This window comes from Podarcis raffonei, chromosome 12 (genome assembly GCF_027172205.1).
Source record: "Podarcis raffonei isolate rPodRaf1 chromosome 12, rPodRaf1.pri, whole genome shotgun sequence".
Taxonomy (NCBI): Eukaryota; Metazoa; Chordata; class Lepidosauria; order Squamata; family Lacertidae; genus Podarcis; species Podarcis raffonei.
The window spans coordinates 45,296,808-45,316,506 of NC_070613.1; the positions used below are offsets into that span (position 1 = coordinate 45,296,808).

Below are 19,699 nucleotides of genomic sequence, written 5' to 3' on the forward strand. Positions count from 1 at the left end.
GCCGCTTCTGGCGAACCAGAGCAGCACACGGAAACACCGTTTACCTTACCGCTGGAGCGGTACCTATTTATCTACTTGCACTTTGTGCTTTCGAACTGCTAGGTTGGCAGGAGATTATGGTTTATGCATGATGATAATTGTTATGAAAAACAAAAAAATTCATTTTCACGTTTAACAACTATCATCATGATTATGATTTATTTAATTTATATGCAGAATACATCATGCGAAAGGCTGGGCTGGATGAATCCCAAGCTGTAATTAAGATTGCCGGAAGAAATATCAACAACCTCAGATATACAGATGACACAACCTTGATGGCAGAAAGTGAGGAGGAATTAAAGAACCTTTTAATGAGGGTGAAAGAGGAGAGCGCAAAATATGGTCTGAAGCTCAACATCAAAAAAACGAAGATCATGGCCACTGGTCCCATCACCTCCTGGCAAATAGAAGGGGAAGAAATGAAGGCAGTGAGAGATTTTACTTTCTTGGGCTCCATGATCACTGCAGATGGTGACAGCAGCCACGAAATTAAAAGATGCCTGCTTCTTGGGAGAAGGGCAATGACAGGCCTAGACAACATCTTGAGAAGTAGAGACGTCACCTTGCCAACAAAGGTCCGTATAGTTAAAGCCATGGTTTTCCCTGTAGTGATGTATGGAAGTGAGAGCTGGACCATAAAGAAGGCTGATCGCCGAAGAATTGATGCTTTTGAATTATGGTGCTGGAGAAGACTCTTGAGAGTCCCATGGACTGCAAGAAGATCAAACGCATCCATTCTTAAGGAAATCAGCCCTGAGTGCTCACTGGAAGGACAGATCGTGAAGCTGAGGCTCCAGTACTTTGGCCACCTCATGAGAAGAGAAGACTCCCTGGAGAAGACACTGATGCTGGGAAAGATGGAGGGCACAAGGAGAAGGGGGCGACAGAGGACGAGATGGTTGGATAGTGTTTTCGAGGTTACCAGGCATGAGTTTGACCAAACTGTGGGAGGTAGTGGAGGACAGAGGTTCCTGGCGTGCTCTGGTCCATGGGGTCACGAAGAGTCGGACACGACTAAATGACTAAACAACAACAACAATGATTTATGCATGATGATAATTGTTAAAAGTGAAAATGAATTTTTTAAAAGAGGAAATGTTGGGCTGTTCTTACACTAAACAGCTCCCTCCTGTCCGCCACGAATACCATCAGCCCGTCGATGCTCAGGCAGGATGGGCAAACAGGTACAGCTGGGCGAGTCAAGCTGAAAGCACTCTTGTTCTTTTCTCCCATTCATTGCCATAGCTGTCAACTTTCAGACTTGAAAATAAGGGATCAGCAGCCTCACCTGTCCCAGGGACAGTCTACGGGATATCTAACAATCCGGGATAGCAGCAGGACACAGCGCTGGAATAAGGGAATTCCCCGCAAAAAAAGGGAAGTTTGACAGCTATGTTCCTTGCTCCCATCCTCGATACAATACAGCGGACCAGTCTTGTCCCAGAAAACAGGCTGGCTTCGCCCGCCTCACCTCCCCGAGGTCTCAGGCCGCGACCACCTTTCCAGGTGTGCCAAAGAAAGGCAGAAAACAGAGCTGCCTGTTTCGTTTCTGTGCCCACTCCATTATTCTCCTCGCCACGGACTGCGAGCTTTAGCCGGTTTAATGAAGTGAAGCCTTAATCATTTAATCAATGAGGGTCAGTTGTAAGCAGTGGGGCAGCAAGTTGAGGGCACGCTGGTTATTTATTTGTTGGTTTTGCTTTACAGTAGTAAGGAATCGGGGAGAAATTGATGTGGTGAAGTTCAGGCCCTCCTGAATTTCTGCCCTCCATCAGGACAAAGTGGCCAAAATTGTGGAAACCTTTTGGAACAGGTGTATTCCCGAGGTTTGATGACATATGGCACCTGATCAGCTCTCTAAACACTCACGCTCATCGGTTACATTCAAGTGAAGGAAAACTACTGCATATCAACCTAAGCAAGTTGTGCTCCCTTTTTCTGGTTATTTGGCTATAACTTTTGATAGAATACAGATAATCAGCATTTTTTCTGGGGGTACGCAGGGGTATGCATACCCCTAAACATTTTGCGAATCTTTGTACTTTTGTGCGTTTACTGTATTTATTTTTCCCTGAACTATTTAATGGTGATTTCCTTGAGTCAAAATGAGAGTAGCCCTAAATATATATATATTTTTAAAAAGCACTGCAGATAATTGAACAAACTTTGTTGCATTAAATTACCTTTCCATAATTTCATGGTATTACAGTGGTACCTCAGGTTAAGAACTTAATTCATTCCCGAGGTCTGTTCTTAACCTGAAACTGTTCTTAACCTGAGGTACCATTTTAGCTAATGGGGCCTCCCGCTGCCACTGCACAATTCTGAGAGATTTGGAAGCAGGAGAAATGTCACCTCACCTGTCTGAATTCTCCAGCATTCATGTTTAAACATTCTCAGGCACCTTGGCTTGGGGAAAATATGGTGTTCGGCTTTCAGAGGGAGCGATTTTATTTTTTCAGTGGAGCTTGCTGGAAGTGGGCAAGCAGGGCAGCGATTCGGGTCTTGCCCTTCCTTACCTGGTTTATTTGTAAAAATTTATATGGGACTTTTCACATACAGTTTCACAAAAGGCAATCATAACACGGCATAAATATGGACAATGATGAAAGACAAATGAATAGGCATGAAACAAGCCGAGAAACAAAATCTACCCAAAAATGGAAAATGAGCAAGGTCCCAATTAAAGAAGAATGGCAATTTAAGTTGACACAATATGCACAACTCACAGACTTAACACATAGAATAAGACAACAAGAAGAACATATTTTTGGAAAACGTTTATTGAATATAGGGGAAATAATTGTGTACAGCTAAATGCTGGCAGCATTAAGATAAATTCAACAGCGTAAGCAAGTTTGGATGGGTGTAATAATGGAATACTGAATGGTATAGTTTTTGCAAAATATGCAGGGATCTATGATATGTAAAATGAACCATGGAAAGAGAAGAAGGGAAGTCACTGGATATTTTAAAATTTGTAAAATGTTTATTTTGAAACGTAAAACAGAAAATTTAATAATAATAATAATAATAATAATAATAATAATAATAATAATAAAAATAAAAAATTATATATAAGGTAAAGGTACCCCTGCCTGTACAGGCCAGTCGTGTCCGACTCTAATAATAATAATAATAAATTATATATAAGGTAAAGGTACCCCTGCCTGTACGGGCCAGTCGTGTCCGACTCTAGGGTTGTGCGCCCATCTCACTCAAGAGGCCGGGGGCCAGCGCTGTCCGGAGACACTTCTGGGTCATGTGGCCAGCGTGACGAAGCTGCTCTGGCGAGCCAGCACCAGCGCAGCACACGGAAACGCCGTTTACCTTCCCGCTATAAAGCGGTAACTATTTATCTACTTGCACTTAGGAGTGCTTTTGAACTGCTAGGTGGGCAGGAGCTGGGACCGAAAGACGGGAGCTCACCCCGCCGCGGGGATTCGAACTGCCGACCATACGATCGGCAAGTCCTAGGCACTGCGGTTTTACCCACAGCGCCACCCGCGTCCCTAAATTATATATAGAGAGAAGCAAAATCTATAGCACAGACAAGGAAGTTAATGGACCAATGTAAATTGGGCCCAGCTGGATGAACGAACCTTTTTGATAGTGAACGAAAGCGGCAAAGGTAAGACAGGGGCTGAAATGACAAAGATTTAATACAGGGATCAGCAACCTCTGCCCCGCCAGATGTGGCTGCTCTCCAACTCCCATATTGGCTGGATTGGATAGGAGTTTAAGTCCAACAACATCTGGCTTGCCAGAGGTTCTGCTGAGCTGTGCTGCTGATCTATCGAATCTCTGGCACACACACTGAAGTTTTCATTTGGTACAGATTCTTCTTCTCGCCAATGAGAAAACGGCACACTTTGCCGGAGGATTTCAGATCCCTGGGCTAAGCCCACCTCCAAGTGTGAGTCACTGTTTCTATCCGAATTGGAGGAGCTTTTTGCAAGGTTATTTGTCTTAGCAGAACTCTACAGTGTTGCTCAGAGAGACATTTGAAATCTCACATTTATTGGCCGCTCAGAAAAGCCTCTCTTATTTAAATCATCTCAGCTGGAGTTCTGCAAAGGCTGCTTTGTGGTTAGAAAAGCAATTGGAAGCTTTTCAGTATGCACAGTTGGGTTAAGCCATCGGAATGAGTAAATACTTCTGGAAGGCATGATGGTTGATTATTTCCTGTCGCCGTATGCTTATCTGAGTCATAATCATAACCAGGGAATAAAATGTGTATTTGGGAAATGCAAAAATACCCAGTTTGTGGGGAGGACATATAACCTTAGCACAGATGTTTCTGTAATCTCTAGAATATGGGTGTTTGTTAATTTTTTCATAAAAGGTTTCTCGCCTATTGCCAAAGCTCTCTTTGGAGGTGACATCCTGTTTCTATATGGAAACAAACTTCTTTTATTATTATTATTATTTGAATTTATATACTGCCCTGTACCCGGATGTCTAAGGGCGGTTCACAGAACAAAATCAAAATATAAAACCACAAAATACATTATCAACGTCAATATACTCTGCAAGCTCGTCTTTTGTTTCCCATTCTAATAAAAAAAATTATGCATTTTAGACAGAAGTTTATCTTTATTTTGTAAGAGTACTTTTTCAAATTGTGAGCTTTGGTCCAGAAATCCATTCTTTCTATCTAATTAAAACATGCGGTGTATCTGGTGATATTGCAAGCAATCTTTAACTTGGCTCCTTCAGTTTTGTGTTGATTTCAGTTTGGGTCCCCCTTCCCGTAAAATCTCTTACCAATATTATTTAATGCTGAGCTACATTGTAAGGCTGCCACGAGCCATTCTCTTTCAGCCACAGAACACACAATATGGAAATAATGGGCTGTATATAAATTCAATAATGGCATTAGTGCTGTGGCATTTTAAAAATATGTTTTCAAATCTGTCCTGCAAAAGGGTCCGTCTCCAGTTTGGTATCCGCGTATATACACCCAGAGGGAAACCCAATTTTTAACAACTGTCCCACACTGTGACCATTGCTTGCTGATCTCTGTAGCCAAAACAGCTTTCGTATTCTTCTTAACTACTCAGAATGCACAGCCCCTAATAAAAATGATGACAATTAATAGGACATCTGTAAGCTGAATTTCTTATAGAAAGCACTATATCTCTGCTGCAGGATGTCTGAGAGTTAACAATTTTGGTATATTGCACAACAAATGTCTGCGGTTAAATTTCCTTATTTTAATATTCATTTGCAAACAGATTGAAAAACAACCGGTGCTTCTAAATCAACATCCATTTTATTTTCTGCACCAGACTCTCAATCCCCGTTCTGTCCATCAATAAAGCTAGAGATAATTTGATTGGAATAAATACTGGCAAGTTGAGATAAATGACAATTTTCCACAGGTACAGATTTGCAATGTTTGCCTGTCAGTTTTAAGGGAAATGCATGATCATGCTTTCCCCAAGAGAACTTTTCAAAAGGGAGGAACAGCACCACCTTGCGACAGACCATATAGTTGCCTACAGTTGTTGTGTAATGTTTTTGTGCCTTAGCAGGTGCTACGGATAGGTTGTTTTTTCTTCTAACAACCCCTATCAAGCTTCTCAAGGTTTCTAAAGGATGTGCGTATGTCTCGTCCCAGAGCTTAAAAAATCTAACAGGCGCAACACAAAAGGAAAAAGGAAAGGGGAGGGAAGAGGAAAGCAAGCTGTTCTTTCTCCGGCACATCAACAGAGCCAGGTTGGTCTCTACCTTGCCATGATGAGGATGCAATCTCCTAAATGAGACGTGAAATGGATGAAGAGGGGGATAGATGAGACAATGTTGCAGTGTACACATTTTACAAATCACACAGCTTAGTCGTGGCAATGTGCAGCCAGGCAGTGGAAAGAATTGTGCCACCATACCTTTGTGAGTCAGCACCAGGAAGCCCTGGACTTCGGAAAACTTTTGTTGAAACCTACTTAGTTGAAAAATGCTCCTTCCAGAGTTGGAAGTTTAGTTTAGTGTGTTGTGCTTTATTTTGGCAAAGGAATTGCTTCTCTCCCCCTACCCACCCCCCATAAGGGTTCGCTGCACCACCAAGCACAAAACAACCCCTCTGCAGAACCACAAAGACAACTCAGTGATGTAACATTGGAAAATATGGGTCACTTCTCCTACCTGGGCAGTTATCTTTCCACAAGGGCCGACATTGATACAAAAACCCAGCATCGCCTCAGCTCTGCGAGTGCAGCTTTCTCCTGACTGAAGTGCAGAGTGTTTGAGGACCAGGACATTTGCAGGGAAACCAAAATGCTTGTTTACAAAGCTCTTGTACTACCATCCTTACTGTATGCTTGTGAAACGTGGACCACTTATAAACGCCATCTCCAGCTCCTTGAAAGATTCCATCAACGGTGTCTCTGAAAAATTTTACACATCACTTGGGAAGACCGGCAAACTAATGCCAGTGTACTGGAAGAAGCAAAGACCATCAGTGTCGAAGCAATGATTCTTCAACATCAACTTCATTGGACCGGTCATGTTGTGCAGATGCCTGATTGTCATCTTCCAAAGCAACTATTCTATTCCGAACTTAAAAATGGAAAGCATTAAGCTGGTGGTCAACAAAAGAGGTTCAAAGACTCTCTCAAGGCAAATCTAAAAAAATGTGGTATAAACACCGACAACTGGGAAACACTGGCCTGCGAGCGCTCCAATTGGAGAACAGCCTTTACCAAAGGTGTCATGGACTTTGAAGCTCAAACTCAGGACAAAAGGGGGAAACATGCTAAGAGGAAAGCACGCTTGGCAAACCCTCACCGTGATCAACTCCCGCCCAGAAACCTATGTCCCCACTGTGGAAGGACGTGTGGATCCAGAATTGGCCTCCACAGTCACTTACGAACTCACTGTTAAGACCGTGATCCCCTGCTAAAGTTTATTGTAGCTATGAGAGACAGAATAACAACAGGATAAACCTACCATTAAAATTATGGACTGGTCATTTCTTTGTCAGATGGCAAATGGCCAAATTTAGCAGGGAATCAAATACTCCCCCCCTCACTATATGGAAGACAATCTTACTTGGCTACGAGTGATTGCCAAAGAAGACGATTAGGTTCCTGGTCTGTTCATGTAGAACAGACATGCTGTGCTAATGTTAAGTGAAAATATTGTCTGTTAGGGCAAGCCAAGCCGGGGAGATTTACCGATACATTGAAGCAGTGAACACATTTCGAATTTTGAGACAGTGCCACAGGTGCCAGTCCCAGGGGGCATGGCAGATGGCTGCCACATCAAACAGAAGAGGATCACAAGATGGGGTGGTCATGCTCCCCCCCCCCACCGGGTAGTCCAGCAGGGCAAAGCTGCATGGAGGGAGAAAGTGTGAGGCATAAATCTTTGATCGTGTAACTCTACCTCTTGATCAGCGAGATGGCTAGCAAAATTCCATGTTTGGTGACAGCATGGTGGCCTATTAGATGCCAGAGCTAAGCCTCAAGGCCATCCTATCTCCCTGCTCTTCTTGGAAGAATTACGCTAAATGCACGGTTCTGATGTTTAGCGTAACGCATATCCATACATATACAGAACAAATTTCAGAATCTCAAAACTGCAATTCACCTTTTATCAACACTGCAGTATCTCCTAGTATTATGTATTTCAGCAACACGGAAAAAGGCATGCATTAGAGCTTACAAGTTCACACATCATCACTTAAGTTTAGCTGGCAGGACATTAAAAACCTGCAAATTTTCCATTGCCTGGAAGTACTCAAAAGACTAGGCAACACTTCAGCATGACAATGCTTTTGAGGTAGCATAACAGCATGAAAAACGTTTTCAGAAAATTGTTTGAGTTGTGTTTGATACCATCGCGGGTTACAATTAGGTACATGAAAAGGCAAGGTACAGTATACAAAAGGATGTCAGGAATTAACAAGAATTCTTGGCAAAGGCTTTGGTGATTAATATGGAAAATATTGTTTTATTCCCACATCACTTCTGCATGAAAGCCAGCTTTTGAAAAATCGTTGAACAAAAACCCTTCATGGATTTGCTTCGTATGTGAACACCACCTAACAGCCCATAGCAAAGTATCTTGACAAGGCAAACTCATTACGAAATCAACCAAGCTCATTCTTGAGAACAGTTCCCTTTTTTTCTACACTAAGTTTTGTGATGCTAGAAAGCTTTCGCTTTCAGCAGACCAAATGAGCCACAAAGCAAGTTCATGACGACCCACTTCGTTTCATACATGAAGCAGTTAGACGATTTCCTGAAATGCTGCCTCAGTAGCTCATTGTTGCCAAAGTCAGAAAATACACTATAATTTCTTTAAAACACTTTAAAACAGTATGTTGCGTCTCATCTTTGGATGGAAAGAAGATAAAGTCGCAACCAGAGAAGAATGGCAGATTAAGTTGATGGATTGTGCCGAAATGGCAAAAATGACCGGAAGAATCAGAAATCAGGAAGACCAAAATTTTAATAAGGAATGGGGAAAATTTATAATTTGTCTTAAAAATCATTGTAAACAGTTAAAATCGTTAGTAGGATTGGAATAACACTTGTAGTTTAACGGTGAAGTTTGGATATAATGGAGATGTAAAAGATCTGGATTATTTATAAAAGATGCAGGAGGAAATGACTAACAATAGGACCCACAAGGGAGAGGAGAGAAATCCAGATTCTTTGGAATCTTGTTTTTATGATGTTGGATATGTGATTGTAAAACTTTAATTTGACAAACCAAATAAATAAATTTATAAGAAAATAAAAACAAAACAGTACGCTGTGCTCTAGTAGCCAAGCTACATCTGCATCACAGTGCCCCATTAACAGTGGATAGGATGGAGAAATAACTTGGGTCATCAAGCGTCTTACAGAGTACTTGGTGCCTTCTCTGGAAAAAGCTTTTGAAAGAGAGAAACCCAGCTGGAATAAAGCTGCACTTCACTGTGCCCCCATCTCTTCCCTCTCCATCGGCCAACACAGACCCAAATCCCCAACCTGGGTATCATGTCACATCCTGGCTGAGAGGCTCAAAGAGGATGCGTCCATTTACTGAGAGTGCACACTGAACACATGCAAATATATGGAAATAAGAGAAATTGGGCAGATTAGGCCAGTAGGTGGCACCTCACTGTTTTATCCTATTGAAGGTATTCTCACAAACACGCATCAAAATAAAGACATCAACACGAACGTATATACAGTTTGAGCCAAAATATGGCAATAAAAAGTGGTAAAGCTCCTTTGAAATGATTCAGGAGTCAAGGCTCAACATAACTCAACTTTCTAATCAATAATGGTTGCCAAGAGGTGCAATTCAAAGGCACGCCTAGGCTGGTATAAGGAAGCTTCCAATGTATATGCTTTGAGCTCTGTGGAGGAAATATGGGGTAATAAATGCTTTAAATATTGTATATAGACTGGCAGCCCTACCTAGAGTTATGAGGGACTGAACCTGGGAGCTTGGTGCATACAAACTGTGTTCTATACAGCTCTGTTCAGTTAGTGTTCAGTTACATTAACACCAACAGGCACATAGTCAAGTGTCACCAAGGTATGTTCCAGAACTCTAGAAAGAGGAGTGTGCTTATTTATGTCAACTACAAACTTGAACAGTTACCCAAAAGCCATGGTAATTCTTAACTGGCTATTGCCTAGTTGACACCCGCACCAGGTATCGATTTGCCTTAAGAGGAATGGAATCTTAGTATTCAGGTTTTATCACAAATCTGGTCAAAGCAGCTGAAGAAACAAGTCATATGGCCATACGAGGTGCACATAAAAATGAAATTTTATTTGCTGACTATTTATTCTTTTTTGGGAAGAGGAGGAGCAGCAGCAGCCTTCTGCAGCTTCTTCACTTCGTGCTTGATGATTCTGTTTCTCTGTAAGGAAGCAAAATTATACAGTCGTAAGCAGGACTCACGTTTTCAACCTATCTAATGGACTTTATTAGTTACTCGTAAGTGGGCAACTGAAAGATTTAAGTATTACAATGCAGGTTGGGGTTATTTTGCTTGAGCAGCAGTCAACGGTTTTCTGTTACATTTTACAAAAGTTATGCTTGTAGAGACTGCGCAGAAAGGACTGCAGAAGTGCACACTGAGTGACAAAACTTCTAACTGGTCGGGCGCAGCCCTATGATGAGGCAGGATGAGGCAACTGCTTCAGTCATCAGATCTGGAGGGGTGAAAGACGGTCCTTGACCCCCACTTTGAGGTTGCCTCTTGTAAGGAATGGAGCACCACTGCAGTGAACCTTTAAACAGGCTTTGCCAGCGTCACAGCAAAAATGGTAGGGCTGCCTCACCCACAATGCCTCACTCTGATGAACGACACCTTCCTCGGAGTGCACAGCAGGGAGGGGAAAAGATGGAGAGGGAAGTGGGAAGTGAAGGAAAAGGCAGCCATCTAGATAAAACACCGCTTCCCTGTTCTCCAGTGTAAAAACTCCCAAGGCAGCGGAGATAATCTTAGAGCCAGCAAGGGTGGCAAGTTGTGTTCCAGCCACACATGGCTAGCAGCTGTATTTGGATCCACTGCAGTTTCCGAGGGGGTCTTCAAATGCAGCCTTGCATATAATAAATTGCAGCCCAATAAATCCAACCCAGAACATGAAACTACAAAGTGCTCACACTGATATGCAGGACAGTTCTATTCAAATAGTTAAAGGAGGCATGGTTATTCAAACTACAAAGGAAAAGGAATATAAAACTAGATTACCAGCAGTTTTGCTTTTACATACCATTTTCTTGGCCTTCATGACCTTGTAACGATCAAAATCTGACATCTTGGCTTTCTGTGGAAAGATTTTCCAGGACAGACAAAAAATAATTGTTAGAAACATAACCATCTTGCTAAACAATGCTGAGTTTCCAAACTTGTTTTCAACCCAACGAAATACATATCTCATGCCGGCCAATTTAGCTTCTGAGCATTCTTATTTATCTTGTTAATTGCATTTATATCCTGCCCTTCCCACAGCAAGGTCAGGGTAGTGTACTTAGTTCTGCTTGTTTCTCCTTTATATCCTCACAACTCCTGTGAGAGGCAGCGTTCGAAAATTGCCAGGCGCCAGGATGGCGCTTGACGTCTCCACCATCTGGAGGTGCATGGCTGGGGATCCTTGGATCTTGACAGCTTTCACACAGTAGCAACACATCTCGTAGAATTCTCTTGTATTTTATCTGCACGATGATAATGAATTTCAGGAACCAAAAAGCTGTGTTGTAAAACACAACTTTTGAGCTGTCTGGCCCAAAAATGGCAGCTATGCATTCCGTATTGGTGGCTGTAAGCCGGGTTTAAGGAGCTGTTTGGCGCCCAGCTTAGATATCTGAGTTTCTAACACTGTGAGAGAGAATTCTTCCACCAAGGTCTGCAAGGTAGACCAGTTACCTGCTCTGAATGGTACTTCAGAGAGCATGTGGAGCAGATTTGTTTATTGTTAATTATAGCTATTTTTACTGGCCCTTCAAAAAAAAAACTTCTAGGGCTCTTCAGAAAACCAATAACCCAGCAAAAAACAATTAAGGTTTTAAGAGTGGGGGAGAAAGTGTCACCCTGATTCTGAAAGTCCATGAAAGTAGGTACAGTGGTACCTTGGTTTTCAAACTTAATCCGTTCCGGGAGTCCGTTTGACTCCTGAAACAGTTCAAAAACGAAGGTGTGGCTTCTGATAAGTGTTCGCAAACTGGAACACTCACTTCCAGGTTTGTGGTGTTTGGGAGCTGATTTGTTAGGGAACCTAGCCGTTCGACTACCAAGGTACCACTGTACCAGGCAAACCTCCCTAGTAAGAGCATACTACAGAGAGGAAGAGGGGTTTTTCAGTGTTGGCACCCAAAGAGTCATCCATTGCAAAATTTAACGGTCCTGTCCTAAATAAACTTAACATACCAGCAGCCAGGCACATAGATAGGTGGCTTTTTAACGGAATAGATTTAGATGCAACCATGTTGACCTGCTGGTACTTTTGCTGCTACTAATCATTCAGTTGCCCAAGCAACAGCTTATTTAGCTAGATTAGCATCAGTATCTCAGCCCAATGTTGCAGACTTCATGCTACAGTATTTCAAAAACACACCTTCTTCCTGGCTTCAATTTTTTGTGCCCATCTGGTAGTTTTCCACTTCTCGTTAATGTTTTCCTTCTCCCAAGCAGCTCTCACATACTTTTGACGAGCACTAATTTAAGAAAAAACACCAATATTTGTTACTGAAACAAAACACAAGCTCTCATTGTCAGATGAATCTCAGTAGCCAGAATCAATGCACTGAAAAACATTTGACATTGCATTTCCCCGGCAGCCTCTTGACCTGCGGTAATAGTAAGGAGTAAAAGCTTTGTAGCAACCATACATCTGCCTCTTCAAAAAATAGTCTCATAAGAGCCGCTTAGATAAGTAACAGTTCAGATCCTTGAAAAATTCTCTGCATGGAACTTTTTGCTTTGTAAGAACAGTGGTCACAAACAGCAGGTTCTTCATATAGGCAGCTCTTAACAACAATGATTACGTCAGTTTCAGAAGACATGACCCTATCATGCCAGTCAATTTTTGGTGAGGGCGGGGGGAAGGTTTGTGAAGTAAGGGCTGGTACCCATTTTTAACAAGCTAGCAAACCTTCAGCCCAACTATAGCAGGATACCCTTCAAGCTGATACCAAGTGAAGTCTTCATCTAAAATGGAGGGAAGTCCTTTCCATCTCTCCATCTCATTTTTCCAGATGGAAAGAAGACAAGGTCCCTATAAGAGAGGAATGGCAAACCAAACTGCTGAAATGGCAAGGCTGATTGGAAAACTCAGGAACCAAGAGGATAAAAACTTTACAAAAGAATGGGGGGAAATGTAAGTTATCTAAGAGACCACTGTAAGCACTTGGAAACATTGGCAGGATTTTGATTTCACTTGTAGCTAACAAATACCATGGGCAATATGGAGTGATTTAAAAGTTAGAATATGGAATAATATGCAGTTGTAAATGTTTAAAATGGGACCCCATAGAGGGGGTGAGGGGAAGTCGTGAGATTCGGAGAAATCTCTGTAAAGTAGTACCTTGGTTTTCGAACAGTTTAGTTCTCAAACGTTTTGACTCCCAAATGCTGGAAACCCGGAAGTGACTGTTCTGGACTTCCGGGTTAGCGCCATCGGCTAATGGCGGATTCCCTCCGAGCTCCGGAGGGAATTGGCTCCACAGGAGTTGGGTCCTGCCGCGGCGGTGATGCAGGGACCCTCAGAAATCACAGGCGGTGAAGCCTGTGAACTTGGTGACTCGGCGGGCACCATTTGCGCCCCCCCGACCCGCGAAGGAGCCTTTTTAAAGGCTTCGGAACAGGGGACGGGGTGAGCGGCGCGGTGCTGAGAGTTGACTGCTTCTCCTGCGGAGTGAAGCCGCATGCCATGGTCGGAGAGCGCTGACTTCTTCTTGTGAACAATTGGACTTTAAAAGCAACAACCCGTGAGTAGTACGGAAATTGGATTTACAAAGAAAAATTATTTTTTTTGAATTAGGCACGATCAGGGAAGGCGCAAACAGGAAGTCCGTCTCCCCGTCTTATAAATAATCTTAAGCAAGGATCAGCTAACTAAGGTCGAGATAATTTTTTTCCTTGTTTATTGGATAAAAGATATTAATTTCACGATTTGGCAGTATAAGTAATTTTACTGGAGGATAAGAGCTAATTTTGGGAGCTGAAGTGCCACCCCCCCGGACCCGGGAGTGATCCGCGAGAGAGCCTGTTGAAGAGGTATTGAAGAGTTTGACAGCTGTCAAATTAGCTGTCAAAGCTGAAAAAGAGAACTTTGTTTCTGTTGTCTCTGCTGGTTATATTTGTTACAATTTGGTTATAATTTGTTGAAAATAAGGAAGAACTGATACAAACTAACTTGACTTTTGGATTTGAACTGGAAGGAATATTAAGTAACCAAAATCCCTCTAGAGGGGGTTTTGGGACATTACAAGAATGGCTGAAGGAGGGAAAATACAAGCTAAATTGGACAGAGTTTTTGTTCTCTTGGGAAAGTTACAAGGCCAAATTGATGTTTTGGCTACAAATGTTGCAACTCTGGACTTAACAGTAAATAAATTCATTGAATTTGATAAGGATTTGACTCAGGAAGTTCATGCAGCTGGACAAGAAGAGAAACTTGAGAGATTTGAGAGTGTGGAGAAAGAGATATATGTTGTTTCTGAGGAAAAGGAAGGAGGAGATGTAATGTTGCAGATGACAAAGGAGAGCCAGAGGCCTGACATGATGGTTACAAAGGAAAATAAGTACTGGATGATGAAAATCTGGTCTGAATTGGAGATTGAAGAATGGAGAGATCTCCTTATGTGGAGATCTGAAGACCTATGGATTACAAATTTGATTAAGGTGGAAGTTGGAGCTTTCGGGACATTTGGACTTAAAAGGAGTAAGAAACAAGATTCGGGCTCCACTTTTAAGTATGGAGATCTGGCTGGAAGAAACATGGACCCTATTGGGACAGAGCTTCTCCGAGATCTGGTGTTTAATACTAAGGACTACCAAAAAAACCGGCAGAGAGGAATTGAGAGAGAATTAAGAGCCTCGGACGTGAGGTCTCCAGGCTGATAGTAGACTAAGACTGATGGACATTTGTTGGGGATCGAAACCGGGAAAGGGTGGGGTGGGGTTTGGGAATCCAAAGGGTGTACAATTATAATCTGTTTTTTTATTTTGTTTTGTTATTAGTATGAAAATTGGGGAATTCGTGGAAGGGAATTTGGGTCGACTTTAGAAAAAAGTTTTAAGAATGAGCACTGATGTACAAATATTGATGTTTATAAGTTAAAATTGGTTTTTCTAAAATGAATTAAATATAAAAAGGTCAAAAATTGGGGATAAGAACTTGTTGAACTAACAATTTGAATTGGAATATAAGAAGGGGAGGTGTGGGGAAGTCTGGGAAATATGTTATTGAAAATACGGATTGTAAACTTTATGTGTTTTTAACTTTTTTGTTTTTTCTTTTTTGATTTTTTAATGTATTAAGGTGGAAAATCTCAATAAATATCTTTTAAAAAAAAGGAAGTGACTGTTCTGGTTTGCTAACTATTTTTGGAAGCTGAACATCTGACGGCACTTCCGCAGCTTCCCATTGGCTGCAGGAGCTTCCTGCGGCCAATGAGAAGCTGTGCTTTGGTTTTCAAACATTTTGGAAGTCGAACAGACTTCCAGAATGGATTTCGTTTGACTTCCAAGGTACAACTGTATATGGATTTATATTTGGATTTTTATAACCTTGTATATGTAAAATCAAATAAAAATGATTTCAATAAAATGGAGGAAAGTCCTACGAAACCACACATATTCAGCAAAGATTTCAGGCAATGCTGAACATGATAAACTGTTAAGGGAAGTATGATGCACTTTGCTATAGCAGTAACAATGCAAGCTATTTCCACAATTTTTCAAGTTTAAAGAGGAAGTGATGCTAGATTACAAGAAAGTAACAGACCTGTGAGGAAACTTGAGAACAAAGTCAGTCAGCTGCATGCACTTGAAGGGCATGGCTTGCCTTCGGACACCGCTGCAAGGACCATCTACCAGTGCCTAGAGAAAAGAGAAGGCTTTCAACAGGACCCTTGGATTCAGGGAGAAAAATACGTTGTTTTGCCAGTCTAAAAGGAAACCTGAATTTAGATTCTAAACTGAAGTGCAGAAAATTGAACAGAAAAAGGCAAACAGCACCGGTTGAAACAATGATAAAGCAGCAGTTTCTTGAAAGCCAAAAGTTCCCTTGCTACCTTAGTAGCTCACCTGCACACAAGTGGCAGAAAGAAAAGCATCTATGGCAACCTTTTAATGGCTAAAGTAGCCATTTAGAAAGCAATCTGACACACAATTTCCCTGGGAATAAGCCCAACTGAACATAGTGACTGACTTCTGAGTAATCATGCATGAGATTGTGCTGCACACGTTGGACAAGGCAACTGGGATACAGCAGACTACACAAGAAGAATTTGTGAAAAAAGTTAAATGTCTGCAAGTCTACCTCTAGCACAACCCCACCTAAATCTTAGGTAATTGCTCAGTGTCACAGAGCACACATAGACCAGTCATAGGAACTAGAAGCTTGAGATCTTCAAAAAGACTTACATGGTGTTTTTTTACAGGCAAACTAAGGACCACCAGCACCCATACACTTGTACAGTAAAAACAACAAAGGGCCCTCCTCATTTAAAGTAAAGGTAAAGATACCCCTGCCTGTACGGGCCAGTCGTGTCCGACTCTAGGGTTGTGCACCCATCTCTCTTAAGAGGACAGGGGCCAGCGCTGTCCGCAGACACTTCCGGGTCACGTGGCCAGCGTGACAAGCTGCATCTGGCGAGCCAGCGCAGCACATGGAACCGCCGTTCACCTTCCCGCTAGTAAGCAATCCCTATTTATCTACTTGCACCTGGGGGTGCTTTCAAACTGCTAGGTTGGCAGGCGCTGGATCGAGCAACGGGAGCGCACCCCGCAGAGCGGATTCAAACCGCCGACCTGACAACTGGCAAGTCCTAGGCGCTGAGGTTTTACCCACAGCGCCACCTGCGTCCCTCCTCCTCATTTACCTGCCATTTAAATTAGTGAAATTGTCAGGCAGAAAGAAGAGGGACTTTTGACTGTTGACTTCAACATTTAAAATTTATTGTCTGTCCACCTCTGAAAAATCACCATCCTCCAGACTTTTAGAAAAGGTTCTAAAGACTTGTTTCATGCGGCCAATACATAATTGGGTTTTTCCTGTAGTGCTATGTTAAATGGATGATTTAGTAACTAATTATATATTTTAGGCTGGATATTTTATTACTGCTTTCAAGTACTTGAAAGGACTTTGTATATGTTATTGCTATTCTATTTGAAAATATTTATCATGTAAACCATCATGGCAGAGGTGGCCTGCAAGTATTTCAAATAAAAAGGAATGTTTATTAAAAAAAATAATGGCACTGCCTCTGTTCCTTCTCAGTCATCAAGAGGCACACAAGGAAGCATTCAAACTTACCCTGTTCTGATCAATAACATCCACAATCGCTACCAGCTTGCCCGCATGTGGTCCAAAAGAAATATAGGCAACTCGGCCAATCTCAACGTAGCGTTTGAACACCTTAAAGAGACAGAACATTATTTAAAACTTACAATGATGTACTGCCGGGCACTTAGGAACAATTTGAACTGTGAACAGTGCTGGATTTACGTACAGTCATACCTCGGGTTACAGACACTTCAGGTTCCACATTTTCGGGTTACGGACGTGCCAAAACCCAGAAGTACTGGAACAGGCTACTTCCGGGTTTCGGCACTCACGCATGCACAGAAGGGCTAAATCACGCTTTGCGCATGCACAGAAGGGCCAAAGCGCAACCCGCTTATGCGCAGATGTGGCGCTGTGGGTTGCGGACACTGCAGGTTGCGAACGTGCCTCCCGCATGGATCACGTTTGCAAACTGAGCACCCACTGTATAAGCTAAACAAGCTGTAGCTTAGGGCCCCACTCTCTTGGAGGCCCCCAAAAAATTAAAGGAAAAAAACCTGGATGTACATTTCCTAATTGTAAGATTAAAAAACAAATAAAATAAAACGTACATACAGCAACAATGTTTTGTGTTGTGTGGGCTCCTATGATGTAAGTAATGGGCCCTGACTGCTAGCCTGCTCCCTAAAACATCACTGGTTTGCTCATTTCTATATATAGGGTTAAGATACCTATTAGGTCCATAAATTACCATATAGCATATATTCAACACAAAAAAACAGCGGCAATTTCTTGTTGACAAAGGGCAGTTGGACATAGAAAGGGCCCCATTACCTTCAGCAGGGCCTCATTCAACCGAAATCCGGCCCTGACTGTGAACAGAGCACTATTACGGAGCAGAAAAAATAAAAGAAAACGAAGCCCAGGAAACAGTAAAACTCAAGATTTGCCGAGCAGAAGATTTCAGGCGGCAGCTGCTGCTCCGCGGGGCCGAAGGCTGGGTGGCACGAGGCGGTTAGCGGCCGGGCTCCCGAGACCGCACTTTTCTCCGCCGCCCCCTCGCCCCCCCCCTTTGGTCTACAGTGGTACCTCGGGTTAAGAACTTAATTCGTTCCGGAGGTCCGTTCTTAACCTGAAACTGTTCTTAACCTGAGGTACCACTTTAGCTAATGGGGCCTCCTGCTGCCGCCTCGCAATTTTGGTTCTCATCCTGAGGTAAAGTTTTTAACCCGAGGTAATATTTATGGGTTAGCGGAGTCTGTAACCTGAAGCGTATGTAACCTGAGGTACCACTGAATTTCCTCTTCTCTCGCCCCCCCTCCGAAGCCTTATGGTCTTCCCCCTCCCTCAAGCGAAGGCCCTTCCCGGCCCTCCCCTCGCCTCACGCCGCTCCCTCCCGGGCGCCTTCCCCGCCCCGCGCGAAGGACAGGCCGCGCGGCCCCCCTCGCCGGCCATTCCGGCCCCCACCCCCAGTCGCCCTCAAGATAAAGCCACGCGGAGGAGCCCGCGCTCACCATGATGGCCGCCTCACGAGCCGAAGGCCGCGGGGAGAAAGAAAGAGCTGCTTCCGGTCGCTTCGCGTATCCGTTTCCGCCGCTCTGTACTGCGCAGGCGCCCCGGGCGGGACCTCATGCGTCGTTTCCCCCTCCTCGCTCGTTCGCAGGATAGAAGCGCCGCCGGTAAGGCGCATGCGCGGCAGCGGACGCGGAGGGAGGCGGGCGAATCCCAGCGCTCGGAGAGAGCGCATGCGTCGCGAGCGTAGCTGAAGTCCGAACGCAGTTTGGGAATGGGGAATACGGCTTGCTCGCGAAGCGTGCGCGCGTGCGCGCGGAGCATTCTGTGTGCCGCGAGGGGATAAACTGGATTTAGAAAGGAAGCGAATATTCCGAGTAGTTGGACAGTCTTGAGATGCGTGGAGAGTGCAATGCTTTGCTGTGTGGTTGTGCTTTGCAAGGCAGAGTGAAACCCAGGTGTCCGGAAAAACCCGAACGCAGGGCAGCCCATATCAGAAGTGGGTTTGGGGCGATTTTCCTTAAAAAATAGATTTAAAATTCTTCTTTCTTTCTTTCTTTCTTTCTTTCTTTCTTTCAATTTTGCTCAACCACTTTGGGAATTTTTCGAAAATCGCGAAAAACCTGGGTAGGAAAAAGACAAGAAAAGAAAGCTCAACTGCTTTTGGGTCCGGATTTTCACTTTTGGAAATATGACAATCCTAAAATGACTGAGCATTTCGTCATCTGACTCACGTTTTGAATCGTAAAATAAAAGGTGCTGTACGTACTTGCAAGCTGTATATAACCTGAGCACACAGTTTCCCCACCCTTTCAACATACATGGAATTGTAGCAAATAAAATGTGGAAAGAGAAGGGAAGCCATTGATATCTTAAGGATGTATAAATGAGTACTTTAAATTGTAAAACAGAAAATTTAATAAAAATTATGTGTGTGTATATATATATATATATATATATATATATATATATATATATATATAAATGTGGGAGGGGGTATTGTTTTTGTTTTTTATTATGTCATGTATTTTTGTGTTTTTATATTGCAAACCGTCCCATGGTCCTCGGACGGTATAGAAATTTAATTGATGATGATGATGATAATAATAATCGTCATCATCTCCATTTGAAAGTTAGTCCCAGCAAGTTCAGTGCAGCTTGCTTCCTGGTAAGTGGAGTATAGG

The 19,699-nt window shown here is 42.9% G+C and overlaps 1 protein-coding gene across 1 annotated transcript; it reads right to left on the reverse strand.

The window, feature by feature from the left end:
* Positions 1-9,795: 9,795 nt before the first annotated feature.
* RPL14 (ribosomal protein L14) lies at positions 9,796-18,641 on the reverse strand. Its single transcript, XM_053359185.1, has 6 exons — positions 18,518-18,641; positions 17,034-17,135; positions 15,501-15,595; positions 12,108-12,207; positions 10,767-10,820; positions 9,796-9,907 (listed from the first exon to the last, which is right to left on the reverse strand). Exons 1-6 carry the CDS (start codon positions 18,518-18,520, stop codon positions 9,830-9,832), a joined length of 432 nt encoding a protein of 143 aa, XP_053215160.1. The 5' UTR covers positions 18,521-18,641; the 3' UTR covers positions 9,796-9,829.
* Between the last annotated feature and the right edge of the window lie 1,058 nt (positions 18,642-19,699).